General features: G+C 40.9%; 1 protein-coding gene across 1 annotated transcript in view; it reads left to right on the forward strand.

Annotated features, from left to right (window-relative positions):
* Positions 1–19918, forward strand: part of ADAMTS12 (ADAM metallopeptidase with thrombospondin type 1 motif 12) — a 382516-nt gene that overhangs the window by 279963 nt on the left and 82635 nt on the right. The window contains exon 16 of the mRNA XM_052659198.1: positions 403–541. Within this exon, the coding sequence (XP_052515158.1) occupies positions 403–541 (139 nt within the window). The remainder of the gene's footprint in view (positions 1–402; positions 542–19918) is intronic.

Raw genomic sequence — 19918 nt, forward strand, 5'->3', positions numbered from 1 at the left:
TAGTCATGCTGTGATTATCCTTACCTTGTTGATAAGGAAAGTAAGGCACAAGAGATCAAGGAAATTACCCATAACCACAAAGTTAGTAGGTATGCAAGGGCACAAAGTGACCTACCAGCTATTGTTGGAAAGGGTACTCTGGTTAATCCCTCAGAATAATTCCCATATGATTAGATTTCCCATGGGAATTCAGTCAAGAAATAATAGATTGGGGCAGATTAGATGTAGATGTATATAGACTTACAGGTGGGAAGTAGATGTATTTATTTAATGGCGTTTTTTCCAGTGCATGCCTTCATGACTACTTTAAAGGGGAGGACATTGGGCAGGATTTTTATGTGACTGTGATTTGCAGTGTAAGGTCACATCAGAGTTTTGCATGACCCCTCTCTTGCCCTTTAGCTTCTATTCCAGGTGACTAACCCTGGTATCAAGTATGAGTACACAATCCGGAAGGATGGCCTTGACAATGACATGGAGAAGCTGGTGTACTTCTGGCAGTATGGTCGCTGGACAGAGTGCAGTGTAACATGTGGAACAGGTGAGAACAGATGCTCTCTCTATGAACAACGTCAGCTTCGGAATAAGCCACGGAAATAGTTCAAGCCGGCAGTTTGCACTCATGCCCCTGGGTCTGCAGGGTTCTACAAAGATGGCCCAGGGGCTTCTATGAGTAGTAAATGTGTCAGACATGGTATAAACAAGGAGGCAGGGTTTTTTTGTTTGTTTGTTTTTTAATCAGCTTTATATACTATGTTCATGAAACATTTTGTTTACATAAAGAGTTACAAGTCTTCTATTTATTTTCTATATTTATTTATTTGGCTTTGCCGGGTCTTCGTTTCACCATGTGGGATTTTTAGTTGTGGTATGCTAACTCTTAGTTGCAGCATGTGGGATCTAGTTCCCTGACCAAGGGTGGAACCTGGGCTCCCTGCATTGGGAGCTTGGAGTCTTAGCCACTTGACTGCCAGGGAAGTCCCTACATGTCTTTTTATTTACTTATTTATTTATTTTTAATTGGAGGATAATTGCTTTACAATATTTTGTTGGTTTCTGCCATACATCAACATGAATCAGTCATGGGTATACCCATGTCCCCTCCCTCTTGAACCTCCCTCCCACCTCCCACCCCATCCCAACCCTCAAGGGCGTCATGGAGCTCAAATCTTGTGCTTAGCAACAACCTGTGTGTGTTTTTAAAAAGGAAAACATAAAGATTTATAACTGCTCTAGTTGAGGACCACAGAAGTCAAACCACCTACCAGAGGCATCCTTTCCATTATGGCCACATCCAGACCATAACCAGCTCTCCTGATTCCTAGCCCAATGGTCTTCTTCTGTCTCCAATTGAGCAGTTTTTCATACCTACAGGAATAATAGTTATCTCTCATAAAATCAAGCATTGGAGAGGTTCCTTGCTGTTAAGTATGTCAGGATAGGACATGTTCTGCTGCCGTAACAAATCAAAATCTTAGGAACACAGTGAAGGTTTATTTTTATTCCATTCTAAATCTGACATATATCAGATGACCCTGCTTTGTCTTGTAGCTGAGACATCTGAAATTGCACCACTGGGAGGGCAGAAATTGAAGAGGCAGACTGGCCCTTCATAACAGCCGTGGCCTGGAGTGATGCAGACCACTTCTGCTTAGGTTTGATTGGGCTCAGCCCTGTAGGCACAGTCCTGCTGCAGACAGATGCTAGAAGCTGGACAGGACCACGTGGACATTTGTAGAACACGGGCTCTCGAGGTCTCTGAAGGCAGGAGTTGGGGTTGTTCTGGTACTTGGGGCTCTTCACTCATCTGGGGGCTTTAATAGTAAACTCTAACTCTCTTTTCTTCTTTTGGATCCTGTCCAAGTCTGTTCTGGAATTTTCTGCCTCTATTGTTACTACTGCCTATAAAATGAGGGCAACTAGCTCTAGGTCTAAAGAACCTGCCTGCCAAAGCAGGAAACATAAGAGAAGCGGCTTCAATCCCTGGATCAGGAAAATCCCCCGGAGGAGGGCAAAGCAACCCACTCCAGTATTTTTGCCTGGAGAATCCCATGGACAGACTGGCGGGCTACAGTCTATCGGGTTGCAAAGAGTCAGACACGACTAAAGCGACTTAGCACGCATGCATGCATTGTTACTACTGCCTATGAATCAAGGACAACTATATGCTGAAATGCCAGAATCAGCAATCCAGCAAAGAGAATCAAAGTGATGGAGTGAAGGAGCCAGGAGAATACAGCCTCCGTCTCCCTGGCTTCCTCTCATATACTTTGCTTCACTTGTCCACTTGCTCCTTCTACCCTCTGCCCTCCGGGAGGTAATCGTGGAAAGAGATCCAGTGACAGTGAGACAATTTTTGTATTACTGATTTCTTTCTTTCCCTCCTTCAGTATAGAAAACCAAGAGCTAACCTTTGGAATGGAGAAGGAAATGGCAACCTACTCCAGTATTCTTGCCTGGAGAATCCCATGGACAGAGGAGCCTGGTGGGCTACAGTCCATGGGGTCACAAAGACTCGGACATGAGTGAGCACACAGCACACAACCTTTAGAAATAACAGGTCATATGTCCATTTCAAAATGCGTGATGTTTTGAAAACCCCAAACCTCTGGAAATCTGTCCAGGTCAAATGTGCACTGACAGCAGCCTTGGGGGCATCCGTGAGAGCCTGTACTGCTGTTCCTGCCAAGGATGCTACCTAGGAGGACTGAACACACTGAGAAGCAAAAGCTACTTAAGCAGAAAATAAGAAAATATTTCCCTGAGGACCAGTTGTGAGGAATATGAAGTCATTGAGACTTCATTGTGGTTAACAAATACTTTTTCAATTTTGCATCCCTTTTGTTCTCTTTTCTGTGCAAGGATTGTTGTTGTTTAGTTGCTATGTTGTGTCCCACTCTTTTGCAACCCCATGGACCATAGCCTGCTAGGCTCCTCTATCCTAGGATTTTAAGCTTTAAGTTTGAATCATTTGTCCCAGGACACCACAGAGAGAAACTCAGTCAGTCCTGCCTAGCAGGGCATCCTCAGAGAAGAAGAGAACATCATCCACCCCCTCCTGCTATTTCAGCATGGGTTGGACCCTTTGCATGACTTGTGTGATATTTCAGAACAGGGGAAATACAATATAAATGGCTGATTGGTGTGAGAATCGTAAAGATACATCTGCAGTTAGCAAGGAGATGCAGCAGCCTTACCAAGTGTGAATTGGGCCTTTGATTTTGATACAGCCTGATCCTTCAGTTGCACCTCGGCCAACTTGGGCAAATGTCACTCTGCTTATTAAACCTTAGCAGAGAGATCATAGTGTCCACATGCTCTCCTGAATTTCAGTCTCTGCTATCTATTCAAATAGCACTGTGCTGTCTTTGTTCTGGCAGAGAAGAGTGACAGCATATCTACCTTCATACTCTCAAACATAGAGAATGAAATGCTAATATTTACACAGGACACTCACTGTTAAATATAAAGATGGAAGCATGCCTAAAACACTGAATCATTTGGTGGTGTATTTTTATGTCAGATTAAAACTTTATATATTATAAAATAACTTAAATACATTAATGAAAAAAAATTTTAAATCAGCATCCTAACACATATGCACTGTGGTATTTTGCTTTATTGCCCTTCAATATTCTTGTTTCTCATCATAGATGTTTATGTGAAATAAAGTGAAGTTGCTCAGTAGTGTCCAACTCTTTGCAACCCCATGAACTGTAACCTTCCAGGCTCTTCCACCCATGGGATTTTCCAGGCAAGAGCACTGGAGTGGGTTGCCATTTCCTTCTCCAGTAGATGTTTATAGTTGTGTGCATGTGGATGGATTTATGTACACAGACACACATGTTTCCATTTAACATCGTAACATAGGTACCTTTCCATGTATTATTCAGTCTCCAGAGCAATCATTTTTAGGGACACATTATATTTCATTGGCAAGACAAAGCAAAATTCCCTTAGCCAATTCCTTATTGATCATCACCCTGTAATGAGCATCTTTGGACCCATGTAAAGAATGATCTCATTAAATGTTAATTTGTAAATGTAATTTCTAGGTTCAAACAGTAAGATATACCAAATGTGAAGAAATTTATTATCAAATTGATTCCTGTAGTAAAAGGGTTGCAAATGGATAGTAGCAATCATTTTATTTTACTTTATTCATTTTGTTATTGTGTTATTTTAGTTTTACACTTTTTCACTGGAAAATATTTCAAACATCCCAGCAAAAAAAGGAGAATGCCATAACAAACTCCTGTATATCAACCACTCAAGTTTATCAGATCTTATTACTATGTCATGTTTATTTCAATCTTCATTTTTAAAGAATAACAAAGTACACAAATATACTTAAAGAGCACTCCCTAATTCCACTCTCTTTCCTTCCTCTCAGAGTTAACGAGGGTCAATGTTTTGTTTCCATATGGGAGAAACACTAGAGGAATGGCAAAGAGAAAGAAGATCTTGGCAGTCATCTGGGGAAGTAATATTAGTGGCTTGAACTAAAAGTAAGGTGGTACACACTGCTATATTTAAAATGGATAACCAACAAGGCCCTGCTGTGTAGCACATGGAACTCTGCTCAATGTTATGCGGCAGCCTGGATGGCGTTGGGGGCTTGGGGGAGAAAAGATACGTGTATATATATGGCTAGGTCCCTTTGTGGTTTACTTGAAACCATCACAACATTTTTTGTTAATTGGCTATAACTCAACAAAAAAGAAAAAGTTTAAAAGTAAGTAAATAAAAGGAATCCAAATTGGAAAGGAAGAAGTAAAACTCTCACTGTTTGCAGATGACATGATCCTCTACATAGAAAACCCTAAAGACTCCACCAGAAAATTACTAGAGCTAATCAATGAATACAGTAAAGTTGCAGGATATAAAATCAACACAGAAATCCCTTGCATTCCTATACACTAATAATAAGAAAATAGGAAAAGAAATTAAGGAAACAATTCAATTCACCATTGCAATGAAAAGAATAAAATACTTAGGAATATATCTACCTAAAGAAACTAAAGAACTATATATAGAAAGCTATAAAACACTGGTGAAAGAAATCAAAGAGGACACTAATAGATGGAGAAATATACCATGTTCATGGATCAGAAGAATCAATATAGTGAAAATGAGTATACTACCCAAAGCAATCAATAGATTCAATGCAATCCCTATCAAGCTACCAGCAGTATTTTTCACAGAACTAGAACAAATAATTTCACAATTTGTATGGAAATACAAAAAATTGCAAATAGCCAAAGCAATCTTGAGAAAGAAGAATGGAATTGGACGAATCAACCTGCCTGACTTCAGGCTCTACTACAAAGCCACAGTTATCAAGACAGTATGGTACTGGCACAAAGACAGAAATATAGACCAATGGAACAAAATAGAAAGCCCAGAGATAAATCCACACACCTATGGAACCTTATCTTCGACAAAGGAGGCAAGAATATACAATGGATTAAAGAAAACCTCTTTAACATGTGGTGCTGGGAAAACTGGTCAACCACTTGTAAAAGAATGAAACTAGAACACTTTCTAACACCATGCACAAAAATAAACTCAAAATGGATTAAAGATCTAAATGTAAGACCAGAAACTATAAAACTCCAAGAGGAGAACATAGGCAAAACACTCTCTGACATAAATCACAGCAGGATCCTCTATGACCCACCTCCCAGAATACTGGAAATAAAAGCAAAAATAAACAAATTGGACCTAATTAAAATTAAAAGCTTCTGCACAACAAAGGAAACTATAAGCAAGGTGAAAAGACAGCCTGCAGAATGGGAGAAAAGAATAGCAAATGAAGCAACTGACAAACAACTAATCTCAAAAATATACAAGCAACTCCTGCAGCTCAATTCCAGAAAAATAAATGACCCAATCAAAAAATGGGCCAAAGAACTAAATAAACATTTCTCCAAAGAAGACATACAGATGGCTAACAAACACATGAAAAGATGCTCAACATCACTCATTATTAGAGAAATGCAAATCAAGACCACAATGAGGTACCATTTCACACCAGTCAGAATGGCTGCAATGCAAAAGTCTGCAAGCAATAAATGCTGGAAAGGGTGTGGAGAAAAGGGAACCCTCTTGCACTGTTGGTGGGAATGCAAACTAGTACAGCCACTATGGAGAACAGTGTGGAGATTCCTTAAAAAACTGGAAATAGAACTGCCTTATGACCCAGCAATCCCACTGCTGGGCATATACACTGAGGAAACCAGAATTGAAAGAGACACGTGTACCCCAATGTTCATCACAGCACTGTTTATAATAGCCAGGACATGGAAACAACCTAGATGTCCATCAGCAGATGAATGGATAAGACAGCTGTGGTACATATACACAATAGAGTATTACTCAGCCTTTAAAAAGAATACGTTTGGATCAGTTCTAATGAGGTGAATGAAACTGGAGCTGATTATACAGAGTGAAGTAAGCCAGAAAGAAAAACACCAATACAGTATACTAACACATATATATGGAATTTAGAAAGATGGTAACAATAACCCTGTATGTGAGACAGCAAAAGAGACACAGATGTCTAGAACAGTCTTTTGGACTCTGTGGGAGAGGGTGAGGGTGGGATGATATGGGAGAATGGCATTGAAACATGTATAATATCATAAAAAACAAATCGCCAGTCTAGGTTTGATGCAGGGTGCAGGATGCTTGGGGCTGGTGCACTGGGATGATCCGCAGGGATGGTGTGGGTGTGGGGGGCGGGGTGGCTGGGAGGGGGTTCAGGATTGGGAACGTGTACATCCGTGGTGGATTCATTTTGATGTGTGGCAAAACCAATACAATATTTTAAAGTAAAAATAATAATAATAAAAATAAATAAAAGTAAGGTGTTACAGGTTGAAAAATTATACAAATGTGGAGATATTTAGAAGGTGGAGTAGCCTGGACTTAGTGGTTGATTCAGTTTATCTGTTGGAAGGGAATTTTTTGAGCCTGAGGGATGGTTGAAAGGTAACACTCAGTGTTCTCCTTTGCATAACTGGCTAAATGTGGTTTTACTCACTGAAGCAGAGAGATGTGACTAGAAATAGTTCTAAAGAGTTTATAATTACGTGAATTCAGTTAAAGTGCATGTGAGATGTCCAAGTGAAAATATCCAAAGGCAGCAAGTAGCATGCTTATTTTAAAATATATGTCAGATTGCCATCTTTTTCAGTTTGGATTGCTATTACAAAACACAACAGACTGGGAACCTTCATTTCTCACAGTTCTGGAGGCTAGAAATTCAAAGGTCAGGGTGCTCACAGATTCAGTTCACAGTGAGAATCTTCTGACTTGTTGGCTATCTTCTCACTGTATCCTTACATGGCAGAGAGCAGGACCTCTCGTGCCCCTTCTCCTTTACATAAGGGTGTCTGTTCTGTCATGAGGACTTTACCCTCATGACCCAGTTACTTCCCACAAGCCCTACCTGCAAATACCATGACACTGTGTGGGGGGCAGTAGGACTTCAACATATGAATTTTCATCCCATAGCACTGTCCTATCAAACGTATTTTATCCAGAGTAAATTCCTGTTGTAATTATTTTACTGTCCTTCAATTCAGTTCAGTCACTTAGTTGTGTCCAACTCTTTGTGACCCCATAAACTGCAGCACGCCAGGCCTCCCTGTCCATCACCACTCCTGGAGTCTACCCAAACTCATGTCCATTGAGTCAGTGATGTCATCCAACCATTTCATCCTCTGTCATCCCCTTCTCCTCCTGCCCTCAAACTTCCCCAGCATCAGGGTCTTTTCAAATGAGTCAGCTCTTTGCATCAGGTGGCCAAAGTATTGGAGTTTCAGCTTCAACATCAGTCCTTCCAATGAACACCCAGGACTGATCTCCTTTAGAATGGACGGGTTGGATCTCCTTGCAGTCCAAGGAACTCTCAAGAGTCTTCTCCAACACAACACTTCAAAAGCATCAATTCTTCTGCACTCAGCTTTCTTTATAGTCCAACTCTTACATCCATACATGACCACTGGAAAAACCATAGCCTTGACTAGACAGACCTTTGTTGACAAAGTAATGTCTCTGCTTTTGAATATGCTGTCTAGGTTGGTCATAACTTTCCTTCCAAGGAGTAAATGTCTTTTAATTTCATGGCTGCAGTCACCATCCACCGTGATTTTGGAGCTCAAAAGAATAAAGTCAGCCACTGTTTCCACTGTTTCCCCATCTATTTGCCATGAAGTGATGGGACCAGATGCCATGATCTTAGTTTTCTGAATGTTGAGTTTTAAGCCAACTTTCTCACTCTCTTCTTTCACATTCATCAAGAGGCTCTTTAATTCTTCTTCACTTTCTGCCATAAGGGTGGTGTCATCTGCATATCTGAGGTTATTGATATTTCTCCCTACAATCTTGATTTCAGCTTGTGCTTCATCCAGCCCAGCATTTCTCATGATGTATTCTGCATATAAGTTAAATAAGCAGAGTGACAATATACAGCCTTGATGTACTCCTTTTCCTATTTGGAACCAGTCTGTTCCATGTCCACTTCTAACTGTTGCTTCCTGACCTGTATACAGGTTTCTCAAGAGGCAGGTCAGGTGGTCTGGTATTGCCATCTCTTTCAGAATTTTCCACAGTTTATTGTGATCCACACAATCAAAGGCTTTGGCATAGTCAATAAAGCAGGAATAGATGTTTTTCTGGAACTCTCTTGCTTTTTCAATTATATATTTCTTTATGGACTTTGGAATTATAATTTATACACTTGATTTAAGCATGATTTCATTGTTAAGTCACTAAGTTGTGTCAAATTCTTTGCAACCCCATGGACTGCAGCATACCAGGCTCTTCTGTCCTCCACTGTCACCCAGAGCTTGCTCAGACAAATGTTTTTTGATTCAATGATGCCATCCAACAATCTCATCCTCTGTCACCTCCTTCTCCTCCTGCTCTCAATTTTTCCCAGCATCAGGGTCTTTTCCAATGAGTCAGTTCTTCACATCAGGTGACCAAAGTATTGGAGCTTCAGCATTAGTCCTTCTAGTGAATATTCAGGGTTGATTTCCTTTAGGATTGACTAGTTTGACCTTGCAGTCCAAGGTACTCTCAAGAGTCTTCCCCAGCACCACAATTTGAAAGCTTCAACTCTTTGGTGCTCAACCTTCTTTATGGACAAACTCTCCCTTTTGGATTCTTTTTATTTTTCTCTTTCCTGTCCTTTTCCTCCCCTTTACTCTCTACATGCACCCACTCTTCATAGTTTTGGCACTGTTTCCTGACCACCATGTGGGACTTCATTTTAGGACAGTGCTTGTTAAGGTGGTTCAGAGTTGCCTCTTCTTGTGACATTGAAAATACATTAGGAATTATCACAGAGACAGCAGGCAGCTTGGTGGAGTGTTTATGCGACAAGCTGAGTCCTTACTTTGCCACCTTCCTAGGCCTGAAGTTCAGGAGTTAGGATCTAAGAAGTTTGTGGTGAGGGTGGTCTCCTTCCCACCTCAGGTGGAGCAGTTAAAGCTCTGAGACTTCACTGGAGCCAAGTACATGGCCACCACCCACAATAGCTTCTGACAGACCCTGCACTTAAGTCCTGCTCACCCTTTTGTCAGGATTTTTACCTACATTTAAGCATTGTGACATTTTGGTTTTCCCTTTTAAATAGTTCTAATTGAATACTTTTTATAATTTTGCATATTACTGAAGCACCAGTAATTTTACATATTTGTTGTTTTTGTTCAGTGAAGTCACGTCCAGCTCTTTGCAACTCCATGGGCTGAAGCATGCCAGCCTTCCCTGTCCTTCACTATCTCCTGGAGTTTGCTCAAACTCATGTCCATTTATTCAGTGATACCATCCAACCATCTCATCCTTGGTTGCCTCCTAGTTCTCCTGCCTTCAATCTTTCCTAGCATCAGAGTCTTTCCCAGTGAGTTGACTCTTTGCCTCAGGTGGCCTAAGTATTGGAGTTTCAGCTTCAGCATCAGTCCTTCCAATGAATATTCAAGGTTGATTTCCTTTAGCATTCACTTGTATTATCTCCCTGCAGTCCAAGGAACTCTCAAGAGTCTTCTCCAACACCTACAAATTACTCTTGTCTATTTGGAGCAGAGAGCTACTAAAGTATAAATTCACTAAGATGTAATCAGTCATTGGCTTCTTATCTGGAAGAAGGCTTTTGAAGGAGAACCAAGATGATATGTTCCAAGGGAAAGATAGAGCTCTGCCTCTGCTGGCTCAGTCTTGACCTGCCAAAGAGAAAGGACTGGTGGGAAGTTGCCTGTGCCTGTCCACCAAAGGCTGTCACACATCTCTAAATCAAGAGGGTCCCGCTTCCCAATCAGGCAACTTGTGTGTACAGTCAGCTTCTTCTAGCAACTCGATATCTGTTGGCTTCAAGAGAATATTGTGCCTCCATACATACCCCTTCTCCTTTTTTCAAAGATGAATTTAAACCAACATTCCTCCAGGAACAAGAACAAAATGAGGAATCCAAAAAATATAGTTTGGGAGAAAATGCAATAATTTTTGTTGAAATGGGTGAGGGACAAGAAGCAAATTATGTTGATTATTATAGATAGAGCATTCTGATTAAATCTGGCAAAAAGGCAGCCTGCTTTTTCTGCTTTTATTTTATTAAAAGTTGAGGTAACTAAGTTACTTAAAATGAAATTTAGGATTTAAAAAGAATCCACTAAGGTGTTATTTCCTTAGTCTATTTTAAATTTTTATCTTTGTTTGAGAGCAGAAATCCCTATGAAAAATTGGCAAGAGAATATTATAAATTTAGTTGACTATCATCAAAGCCAGCCCACTTATTTCCCACAGCCCACTTTTCTTTATATATATATATATATATTTTTTTAATTTTATTTTTACTTTATTTTACTTTACAATACTGTATTGGTTTTGCCATACATTGACATAAACCCACCACGGGTGTATATGAGCTCCAAATCCTGAATCCCCCTCTCACCTCCCACCCCATATCATCTCTCTGGATCATCCCCATGCACCAGCCCCAAGCATCCTGTATCTTGTATCGAACATAGACTGGCGCTTCGTTTCTTACATGATAGTATACATGTTTCAATACCATTCTCCCAAATCATCCCACCCTCTCCCTCTCCTTCACAGTCCAAAAGTCCGTTCTATACATCTGTGTCTCTTTTGCTGGCTCGCATACAGGGTCATCATTACCATCTTTCTAAATTCCGTATATATTTGTTAGTATACTGTATTGGTGTTTTTCTTTCTGGCTTACTTCACTCTGTATAATCGGCTCCAGTTTCATCCATCTCATTAGAACTGATTCACATATATTCTTTTTAATAGCTGAGTAATACTCCATTGTGTATATGTACCACAGCTGTCTTATCCATTCATCTGCTGATGGACATCTAGGTTGTTTCCATGTCCTGGCTATTATAAACAGTGCTGCGATGAACATTGGGGTACATGTGTCTCTTTCAATTCTGGTTTCCTCAGTGTGTATGCCCAGCAGTGGGATTGCTGGGTGATAAGGCAGTTCTATTTGCAATTTTTTAAGGAATCTCCACACTGTTCTCCTTAGTGGCTGTACTAGTTTGCATTCCCACCAACAGTGTAAGAGGGTTCCCTTTTCTCCACATCATCTCCAGCATTTATTGCTTGTAGACTTTTGGATCACAGCCATTCTGACTGGTGTGAAATGGTACCTCACTGTGGTTTTGATTTGCATTTCTCTGATAATGAGTGATGTTGAGCATCTTTTCATGTTTTTGTTAGCCGTCCATATGTCTTCTTTGGAGAAATGCCTATTTAGTTCTTTGGCCCATTTTTTGATTGGGTCGTTTATTTTTCTGGAATTGAGCTGCATAAGTTGCTTGTATATTTTTGAGATTAGTTGTTTGTCAGTTGCTTCATTTGCTATTATTTTCTCCCATTCAGAAGACGGTCTTTTCACCTTACTTATAGTTTCCTTTGTTGTGCAGAAGCTTTTAATTTTAATTAGGTCCCATTTATTTATTTTTGCTTTTATTTCCAGTATTCTGGGAGGTGGATCATAGAGGATCCTGCCCACAGCCCACTTTTCAAGAGAACTTAGATTATAAAAACAAGTGTCTCCTTCTGTATGTGGTCATTCTTCTGTCCTCTCTGCCATATTTGATTTTACTCCTGCTTTATCTGTGGGGCATTTCATGCAAAGATGGGCTCAATAAAGGACAGAAATGGTATGGAACTAACAGAAGCAGAAGATATTAAGAAGAGGTGGCAAGAATACACAGAGAAACTGTACAAAAAAGATCTTCATGACCAAGATAATCACGAAGGTGTAATCACTCCCACACGCCTAGAGCCAGACATCCTGGAATGTGAAGTCAGGTGGGCCTTAGGAAGCATCACTACAAACAAAGCTAGTGGAGGTGATGGAATTCCAGTTGAGCTATTTCAAATTCTAAAAGATGATGCTGTAAAAGTGCTGCACTCAGTATGTCAGCAAATTTGGAAAACTCAGCAGTGGCTACAGGATTGGAAAAGGTCAATTTTCATTCCAATCCCAAAGAAAGGCAATGCCAAAGAATGCCCATGCTACTGCACAATTGCATTCATCTCACACTCTAGTAAAGTAATGCTCAAAATTCTCCGAGCCAGGCTTCAGCAATACATGAACCATGAACTTCCAGATGTTGAAGCTGGTTTTAGAAAAGGCAGGGGAACCAGAGATCAAATTGCCAATGTCTGCTGGGTCATCAAAAAAGCAAAAGAGTTCCAGAAAAACATCTATTCCTGCTTTATTGACTATGCCAAAGCCTTTGACTGTGTGGATCACAATAAACTGCAGAAAATTCTGAAAGAGATGGCAATACCAGACCACCTGACCTGCCTCTTGAGAAACCTATATGCAGGTCAGGAAGCAACATTTAGAACTGGACATGGAACAATAGCCTGGTTTCAAATAGGAAAAGGAGTATGTCAAGGCTGTATATTGTCACCTTGCTTATTTAACTTATATGCAGAGTACAGCATGAGAAACACTGGGCTGGAAGAAGCACAAGCTGGAATCAAGATTGCCGGGAGAAATATCAATAACCTCAGATATGCAGATGACACCACCCTTATGGCAGAAAGTGAAGAGGAACTAAAAAGCCTCTTGATGAAAGTGAAAGAGGAGAGTGAAAAAGTTGGCTTAAAGCTCAACAATCAGAAAACTAAGATCATGGCATCTGGTCCCATCACTTCATGGCATATAGATGGGGAAACAGTGGAAACAGTGGCTGACTTTATTCTTCTGGGCGCCAAAATCACTGCAGATGGTGATTGCAGCCATGAAATTAAAAGACGCTTGATCCTTGAAAGGAAAGTTATAACCAACCTAGACAGCATATTCAAAATCAGAGACAATACTTTGCCAACAAAGGTCCATCTAGTCAAGGCTATGGTTTTTCCAGTAGGCACGTATGGATGTGAGAGTTGGACTATAAAGGAAGCTGAGCACAGAAGAATTGATGCTTTTGAAGTGTTGTGTTGGAGAAGACTCTTGAGAGTCCCTTGGACTGCCAGGAGATCCAACCAGTCCATTCTAAAGGAGATCAGCCCTGGGCGTTCTTTGGAAGGACTGATGCTAAAGCTGAAACTCCAGTACTTTGGCCACCTCATGCGAAGAGTTGACTCATTGGAAAAGACTCTGATGCTGGGAGGGGTTGGGGGCAGGAGGAGAAGGGGACGACAGAGGATGAGATGGCTGGATGGCATCACGGACTCGATGGACGTGAGTCTGAGTGAACTCTTGGAGTTGGTGATGGACAGGGAGGCCTGCAAAGTCAGACACGACTGAGCGACTGATCTGATCTCTGATCTGATCGATGGCTGTCCATGGGGTCGCACAGAGTCGGACATGACTGAAATGACTTAGCAGCAGCAGCATGGGTTTTACATTCTTACAAAAGTGAGCTTGAGGCTTTGCCAAAATATTTCTTTTTAGTAAGGAGTCCTGAAGTTTCCTAAAGCTCAACACAGTATCTGTGTTGAGCCATTTCTGCAGCTGTTCCTCCACAGATAATCCATTGGTTATACTTTCATGGTTGATCTTTTGACTGGTGACTGGGGTAAATTTTCTTTAAGAAGCCTCTTGTAATGAATGGTAGCACTTGTTCTTCCAACCTTTCCCAAGGTACAGCTCATCCTAAATTCTCCCTGAGTCACCCTAAAGTCACGCCCACAGATAGTTCAGTTCAGTTCACTCAGTCGTGTCTGACTCTTTGTGACCCCATTAATTGCAGCTTGCCAGGCCTCCCTGTCCATCACCAACTCCCGGAGTCCACCCAAATCCATGTCCATTGTGTCAGTGATGCCATCCAGCTATCTCATCCTCTGTCGTCCCCTTCTCCTCCTGCCCTCAATCTTAATTTCAGCTTGTGCTTCATTCAGTCCAATGTTTCTCATGATGTACTCTGCATATAAGTTAAATAAGCAAGGTGACAATATACAGCCTTGACATACTCCTTTTCCTATTTGGAACCAGGCTGCTGTTCCATGTCCAGTTCTAACTGTTGCTTCCTGACCTGTATACAGGTTTCTCAAGAGGCAGGTCAGGTGGTCTGGTATTCCCATCTCTTTCAGAATTGTAAACCGTTTATTGTGATCCACACAGTCAAAGGCTTTGGCATAGTCAATAAAGCAGGAATAGATGTTTTTCTGGAACTCTTTTGCTTTTTCGATGATCCAGCAGATGTTGGCAATTTGATCTCTGGTTCCTCTGCCTTTTCTAAAACCAGCTTTGAGCATCTGGAAGTTCATGGTTCGCATATTGCTGAAGCCTGGCTTGGAGAATTTTAAGCATTATTTTACTAGAGTGTGAGATGAGTGCAATTGTGAGGTAGCATGAGCATTCTTTGGCATTGCCTTTCTTTGGGATTGGAATGAAAATTGACCTTTCCAGGCCTGTGGCCACTGCTGAGTTTTCCAAATTTGTTGGCATATTGAGTGCAGCACTTTCACAGCATCATCTTTCAGGATTTGAAATAGCTCAACTGGAATTCCATCACCTCCATTAGTTTTGTTCTTAGTGACGCTTTCTAAGGCCCACTTGACTTCACATTCCAGGATGTCTGGCTCTAGGTGAGTGATCACACCGTTGTGATTATCTTGGTCATAAAGATCTTTTTTGTACAGTTTTTCTGTGTATTCTTGCCACCTCTTCTTAATATCTTCTGCTTCTGTTAGGTCCATACCATTTCTGTCCTTTATCGAGCCCATCTTTGTATGAAATGTTCCGTTGGTATCTCTAATTTTCTTGAAGAGATCTCTAGTCTTTCCTATTCTGTTCTTTTCCTCTAGTTGTTTGCACTGATGGCTGAGGAAGGCTTTCTTCTCTCTCCTTGCTATTCTTTGGAACTCTTCATTCAGATGCTGCTATCTTTCTTTTTCTCCTTTGCTTTTCACTTCTCTTCTTTTCACAGCTATTTGTAAGGCCTCCCCAGACAGCCATTTTGCTTTTTTGCATTTCTTTTCCATGGGGATGGTCTTGATCCCTGTCTCCTGTACAATGTCACGAACCTCCATCCATAGTTCATCAGGCACTCTATCTATTAGATCTAGGCCCTTAAATCTATTTCTCACTTCCACTGTAAAATCATAAGGGATTTGATTTAGGTCGTACTTGAATAGTCTAGTGGTTTTCCCTACTTTCTTCAATTTCAGTCTGAATTTGGCACTAAGGAGCTCATGATCTGAGCCACAGTCAGCTTCCAGTCTTATTTTTGCTGACTGAATAGAGCTTCTCCATCTTTGGCTGCAAAGAATATAATCAATCTGATTTTGGTGTTGACCATCTGGTGATGTCCATGTGTAGAGTCTTCTCTTTTGTTGTTGTAAGAGGGTATTTGCTATGACCAGTGTGTTCTCTTGGCAAAATTCTATTAGCCTTTGCCCTGCTCATTCCATGTTCCAAGGCCAAACTTACCTGTTACTCCAGATGTTTCTTGACTTCATTCTTTTGCATTCCAGTCCCATATAATGAAAAGGACATCTTTTTTTGGTGTTAGTTCTAAAAGGTCTTGTAGGTCTTCATAGAACCAACTGTTCAACTTCAGCTTCTTTAGCGTTACTGGTTGGGGCTTAGACTTGGATAGACAGCCATAGTTTTGCCCTATTCTAACCTCAGTACTGCAGGAAGTTTCTTATTGTAATACATTCTAACCAAAATTGTCCTATGTCTAGTAAAAAACTTACAGCAGTGGCACTACTGTGAGACAGTGAGTCGTCACCTCTGAGTGTGACCTTTGCCAGTTCTGTGCTCTGTGGTCTTCTCGATGCTGTGTTTTTAGGAGTAGAAGTACAACAATGGCCTGCACCAAAGGGAGAACATTTCCCACTGCCCCACTCTGGACATCACCTGGCTTGGCTGAATTCTCTCTGGAATATAATCATTGTCCCTTTGTTTAAGAAACATCATGTTCTGATAGGAAAAGGCAAATACTGACAATTCCAAAGACCATGGGAAGCTCCTAGAAATTGCTAGAACTGTTCTAAACTGCCTTAGAAACTAGATCATATTCATTAGAAATAAATGCATGTAGAACAGATACCTACAGTCACTGAAACTAGTTCTTACAGGGTCTATTTGACAGTATTGCTGCGAAGGCTCAAAATAATCATACATTTGGGATATGTCCACATATCCTTGATAAAGGGTGAGAATAACACATTAGGGCAAGTATTTCTCTCTAATCCTGATAGGTGACCATATAGTGATTGAGCTTGCTCAGGTTGTTTAGTCCAGTTCTTTGGGACTCCATGGACTATAGGGCCAGACTCCCTTGTCCATAGGACATTACAGACAAAAATAGTGGACTGGGTTCCCATCCCTCCTCCAGGCGATCTTCTCTACCCAGTATCAAACGCACATCTCCTGCATTGGCAGGCAGATTCTTTACCACTGAGCCACCTGGGAAGCCCATAGTGATGCTTAAAAGACAGAAAATCAGAGTCAGAGTTACTTTTTTAAATCGCACTTATCTTGGTCCTATTCCATCTGACTTTGTCCTCTGTTAGTTGTCAAGTAGGATTTTTGAAAAAATGAAAGTGTTAGTGACTCAGTCGTGTCCAACTCTTTGCGACCCCATGGACTGAGCCCACCAGTCTCCTCTGTCCATGGAGTTCTCCAGGCAAGAATACTGGAGTGGGTTGCCATTCCCTTCTTTTAACTTCCTGACCCAGGGATAGAACCCACGTCTCCTGCATTGCAGGCAGATTTTTACCATCTGAGCCAACAGGGAATCCCCTTGTCCTCTGTAATTGTCAAGTTGGATCAACCAAGTCCAGATATTAACTGCCCAAAAATATCAATATATACATGTTTCAATATGTAGGACTTCATAAAAATAATAGGATTCATTGAGACAGATTTAAATATATGCTCTGGAATAAGGATTATGTAGTTTACCATATGCATAAATATATAAAATAAACCACTAGTAGTACACAGTAGTGGAGAAGGCAATGGCACCCCACTCCAGTACTCTTGCCTAGAAAATCCCATGGACAGAGGAACCTGGTAGGCTGCAGTCCACAAGGTCGCTGAGAGTCAGACACGACTGAATGATTTCACTCTCAGTTTTCACTTTCATGCATTGGAGAAGACAATGGCACCCCACTCCAGTACTCTTGCCTGGAGAATCCCAGGGACGGGGGAGCCTGGTGGGCTGCCATCTATGAGGTCGCACAGAGTCGTACACGACTGAAGCAACTTAGCAGCAGCAGCAGCAGGACACAGTAGAGATCTGATAACTTTCTAGTTGCCCTTTACTAATGAACTAGTGAGAACACTTAGCCTAGAGTAGCTAATTTTTTTTTTTTTAGTGTTTGCCCTAGAATTAGCAATATATGTTTACTGCTAATCCAAGTCCACTTTCAAATATTAATAGCACTATACCACTTTATAGGCAGTAAGAATACCTTATAATAACAAAATAATCCTAGTTACTGCCTCTTGTCTGTTGTATCATTTCTGTTATTCATTTCATTTGTATATGTACCTAAGCCCATATACATATGTATCATATACACATAAGCATCATAACCAATGTATTGTTGGTATTATTATTATTTTTAACAAACTGTTTTCTGTTAGATCAGCTCAGAATTTTAAAAATGCAAGTTTTTATTTAACCTTCATTTATTGCTTCTTTAATGCTTTTCCTTTTTTTTAATATAGATCCAAGTTTCTGATTTTTAATGCTTTCCTTCTTTCTTAACATTTCTTTCCTACAGGTCTACTGGCAACAAATTCTTTCCACCTATGTTTGTCTGAAAAAGTATTTCTGCTTCTCTTTTGAATGGTAATTTCACAGGGTGCCCGATTCTAGGTTGCTGTGTTTTTTTTCTCTCAACACTTCTTAGTATTTCACTCCACTCTCCTCTTGCTTGTGAGATTTCTGAGAAGTCTTATGCAGTTTTTTCTTTGTGCCTCTGTGAGTAAGGTGTTTTTTCCCTCTGGCTTGTTTCACGATATTTTTTCTTTGTCTTTGATTTCCTATAATCTGAAAATGATATGCCTAGAAGTAGTTTTTTGGCATTTTTTCTGACATGGTATCGTGGGGTATCCTGGGTCTGTTGTTTGGTATCTAGCACTGTTGTTCAGTCCCTCAGTTGTGTCCAACTCTTTGCAGCCCTGTGGACTGCAGCACACCAGGCTTCCCTGTCCTTCACCATCTCCCAGAACTTGCTCAAACTTATGTCCATTGAGTCGGTGATGCCCTCCAACCATCTTGTCCTCTCTCATTCCCCTCTCCTCCTGCCTTCAATCCTTCCCAGCATCAGAGTCTTTTCCAGTAAGTTGGCTCTTCACATCAGGTGGCCAAAGTATTGGAATTTCAGCTTCAGCATCAGTCCTTCCAACAAATATTCAGGATTGATTTCCTTTAGTGTTGACTGGTTTAATCTCCTTGCTGTCCAAGGGACTCTCAAGAGTCTCCTCCAAGCCACAGTTAGAAAAGCATCAATTCTTTGGCACTCAGCTTTCTTTATGGCCCAACTCTCACATCCGTACATGACTACTGGAAAAACCATGGCCTTGACTAGATGGCTTTCGTTGGCAAAGTAGTGTCTCTGCTTTTTAATATGCTGTCTAGGTTTGTCAGAGCTTTTCTTCCAAGGAGCAAGCATCTTTTAATTTCGTGGCTGCAGCCACCATTTGTGGTGATTTTAGAGCCCAAGAAAATAAAGTCCATCACTGTTTCCATTGTTTCCCCATCTATTTGCCATGAAGTGATGGGACTGGATGCCATGATCTTAGTTTTTTGAATGTTGAGTTTTAAGCCAGCTTTTTCACTGTCCTCTTTCACCTTCATCAAGAGGGTCTTTAGTTACTCTTTTCTTAATGTTTAGTTGGTGAAATTCAGGTTCCCATGGTGGTCCACTTATGAGTCTCTGCTTTGGGAAGTTGGGAATCTGTGACTCCCTCTATTCATCTGTTTGTGTCTCAAGTCTTGAAGATAGCAGTTTGACCTATACCCTTTCCTCTCACATGCCCAAGAAGAGTTGGTTTTTCAGTCTGTCCAGGTTTTTTACTTGTCATTACAACAGAGTGGCAACTTCCAAGTTCCCTACATATGGACCTTTAACCAGAATCCTTTCCAAGGAGGCTAATCTAATGTTCTTGTATTCTACTGGTCATCTTTGTTGCATCCCATCCCTTTTTTTTTTAAATCACATGTGGCCAGCAGAGATTAGTCCCTCCCCTGTTTCCAGAACCTTAGTTTGGTTCCCTAATAATGCACTTTCTGGGGATTTCTCAGTTGGTTTCTCTGAAGGCTGGCTTTGCTCAGTGTGCCCTGAAATTGCTGGCTGACTGCTTTCTTGTTAACCTGTGAGTTTTGTGAGACGTTTCTGGCCTCTGCCTCTTTTTTAAGCATGTGCTTTGCCTGATGTGTACATAGCAGGTGTAGAAGAGAAA

The sequence above is a fragment of the Budorcas taxicolor genome, chromosome 20 (genome assembly GCF_023091745.1).
Source record: "Budorcas taxicolor isolate Tak-1 chromosome 20, Takin1.1, whole genome shotgun sequence".
Lineage (NCBI taxonomy): Eukaryota > Metazoa > Chordata > Mammalia > Artiodactyla > Bovidae > Budorcas > Budorcas taxicolor.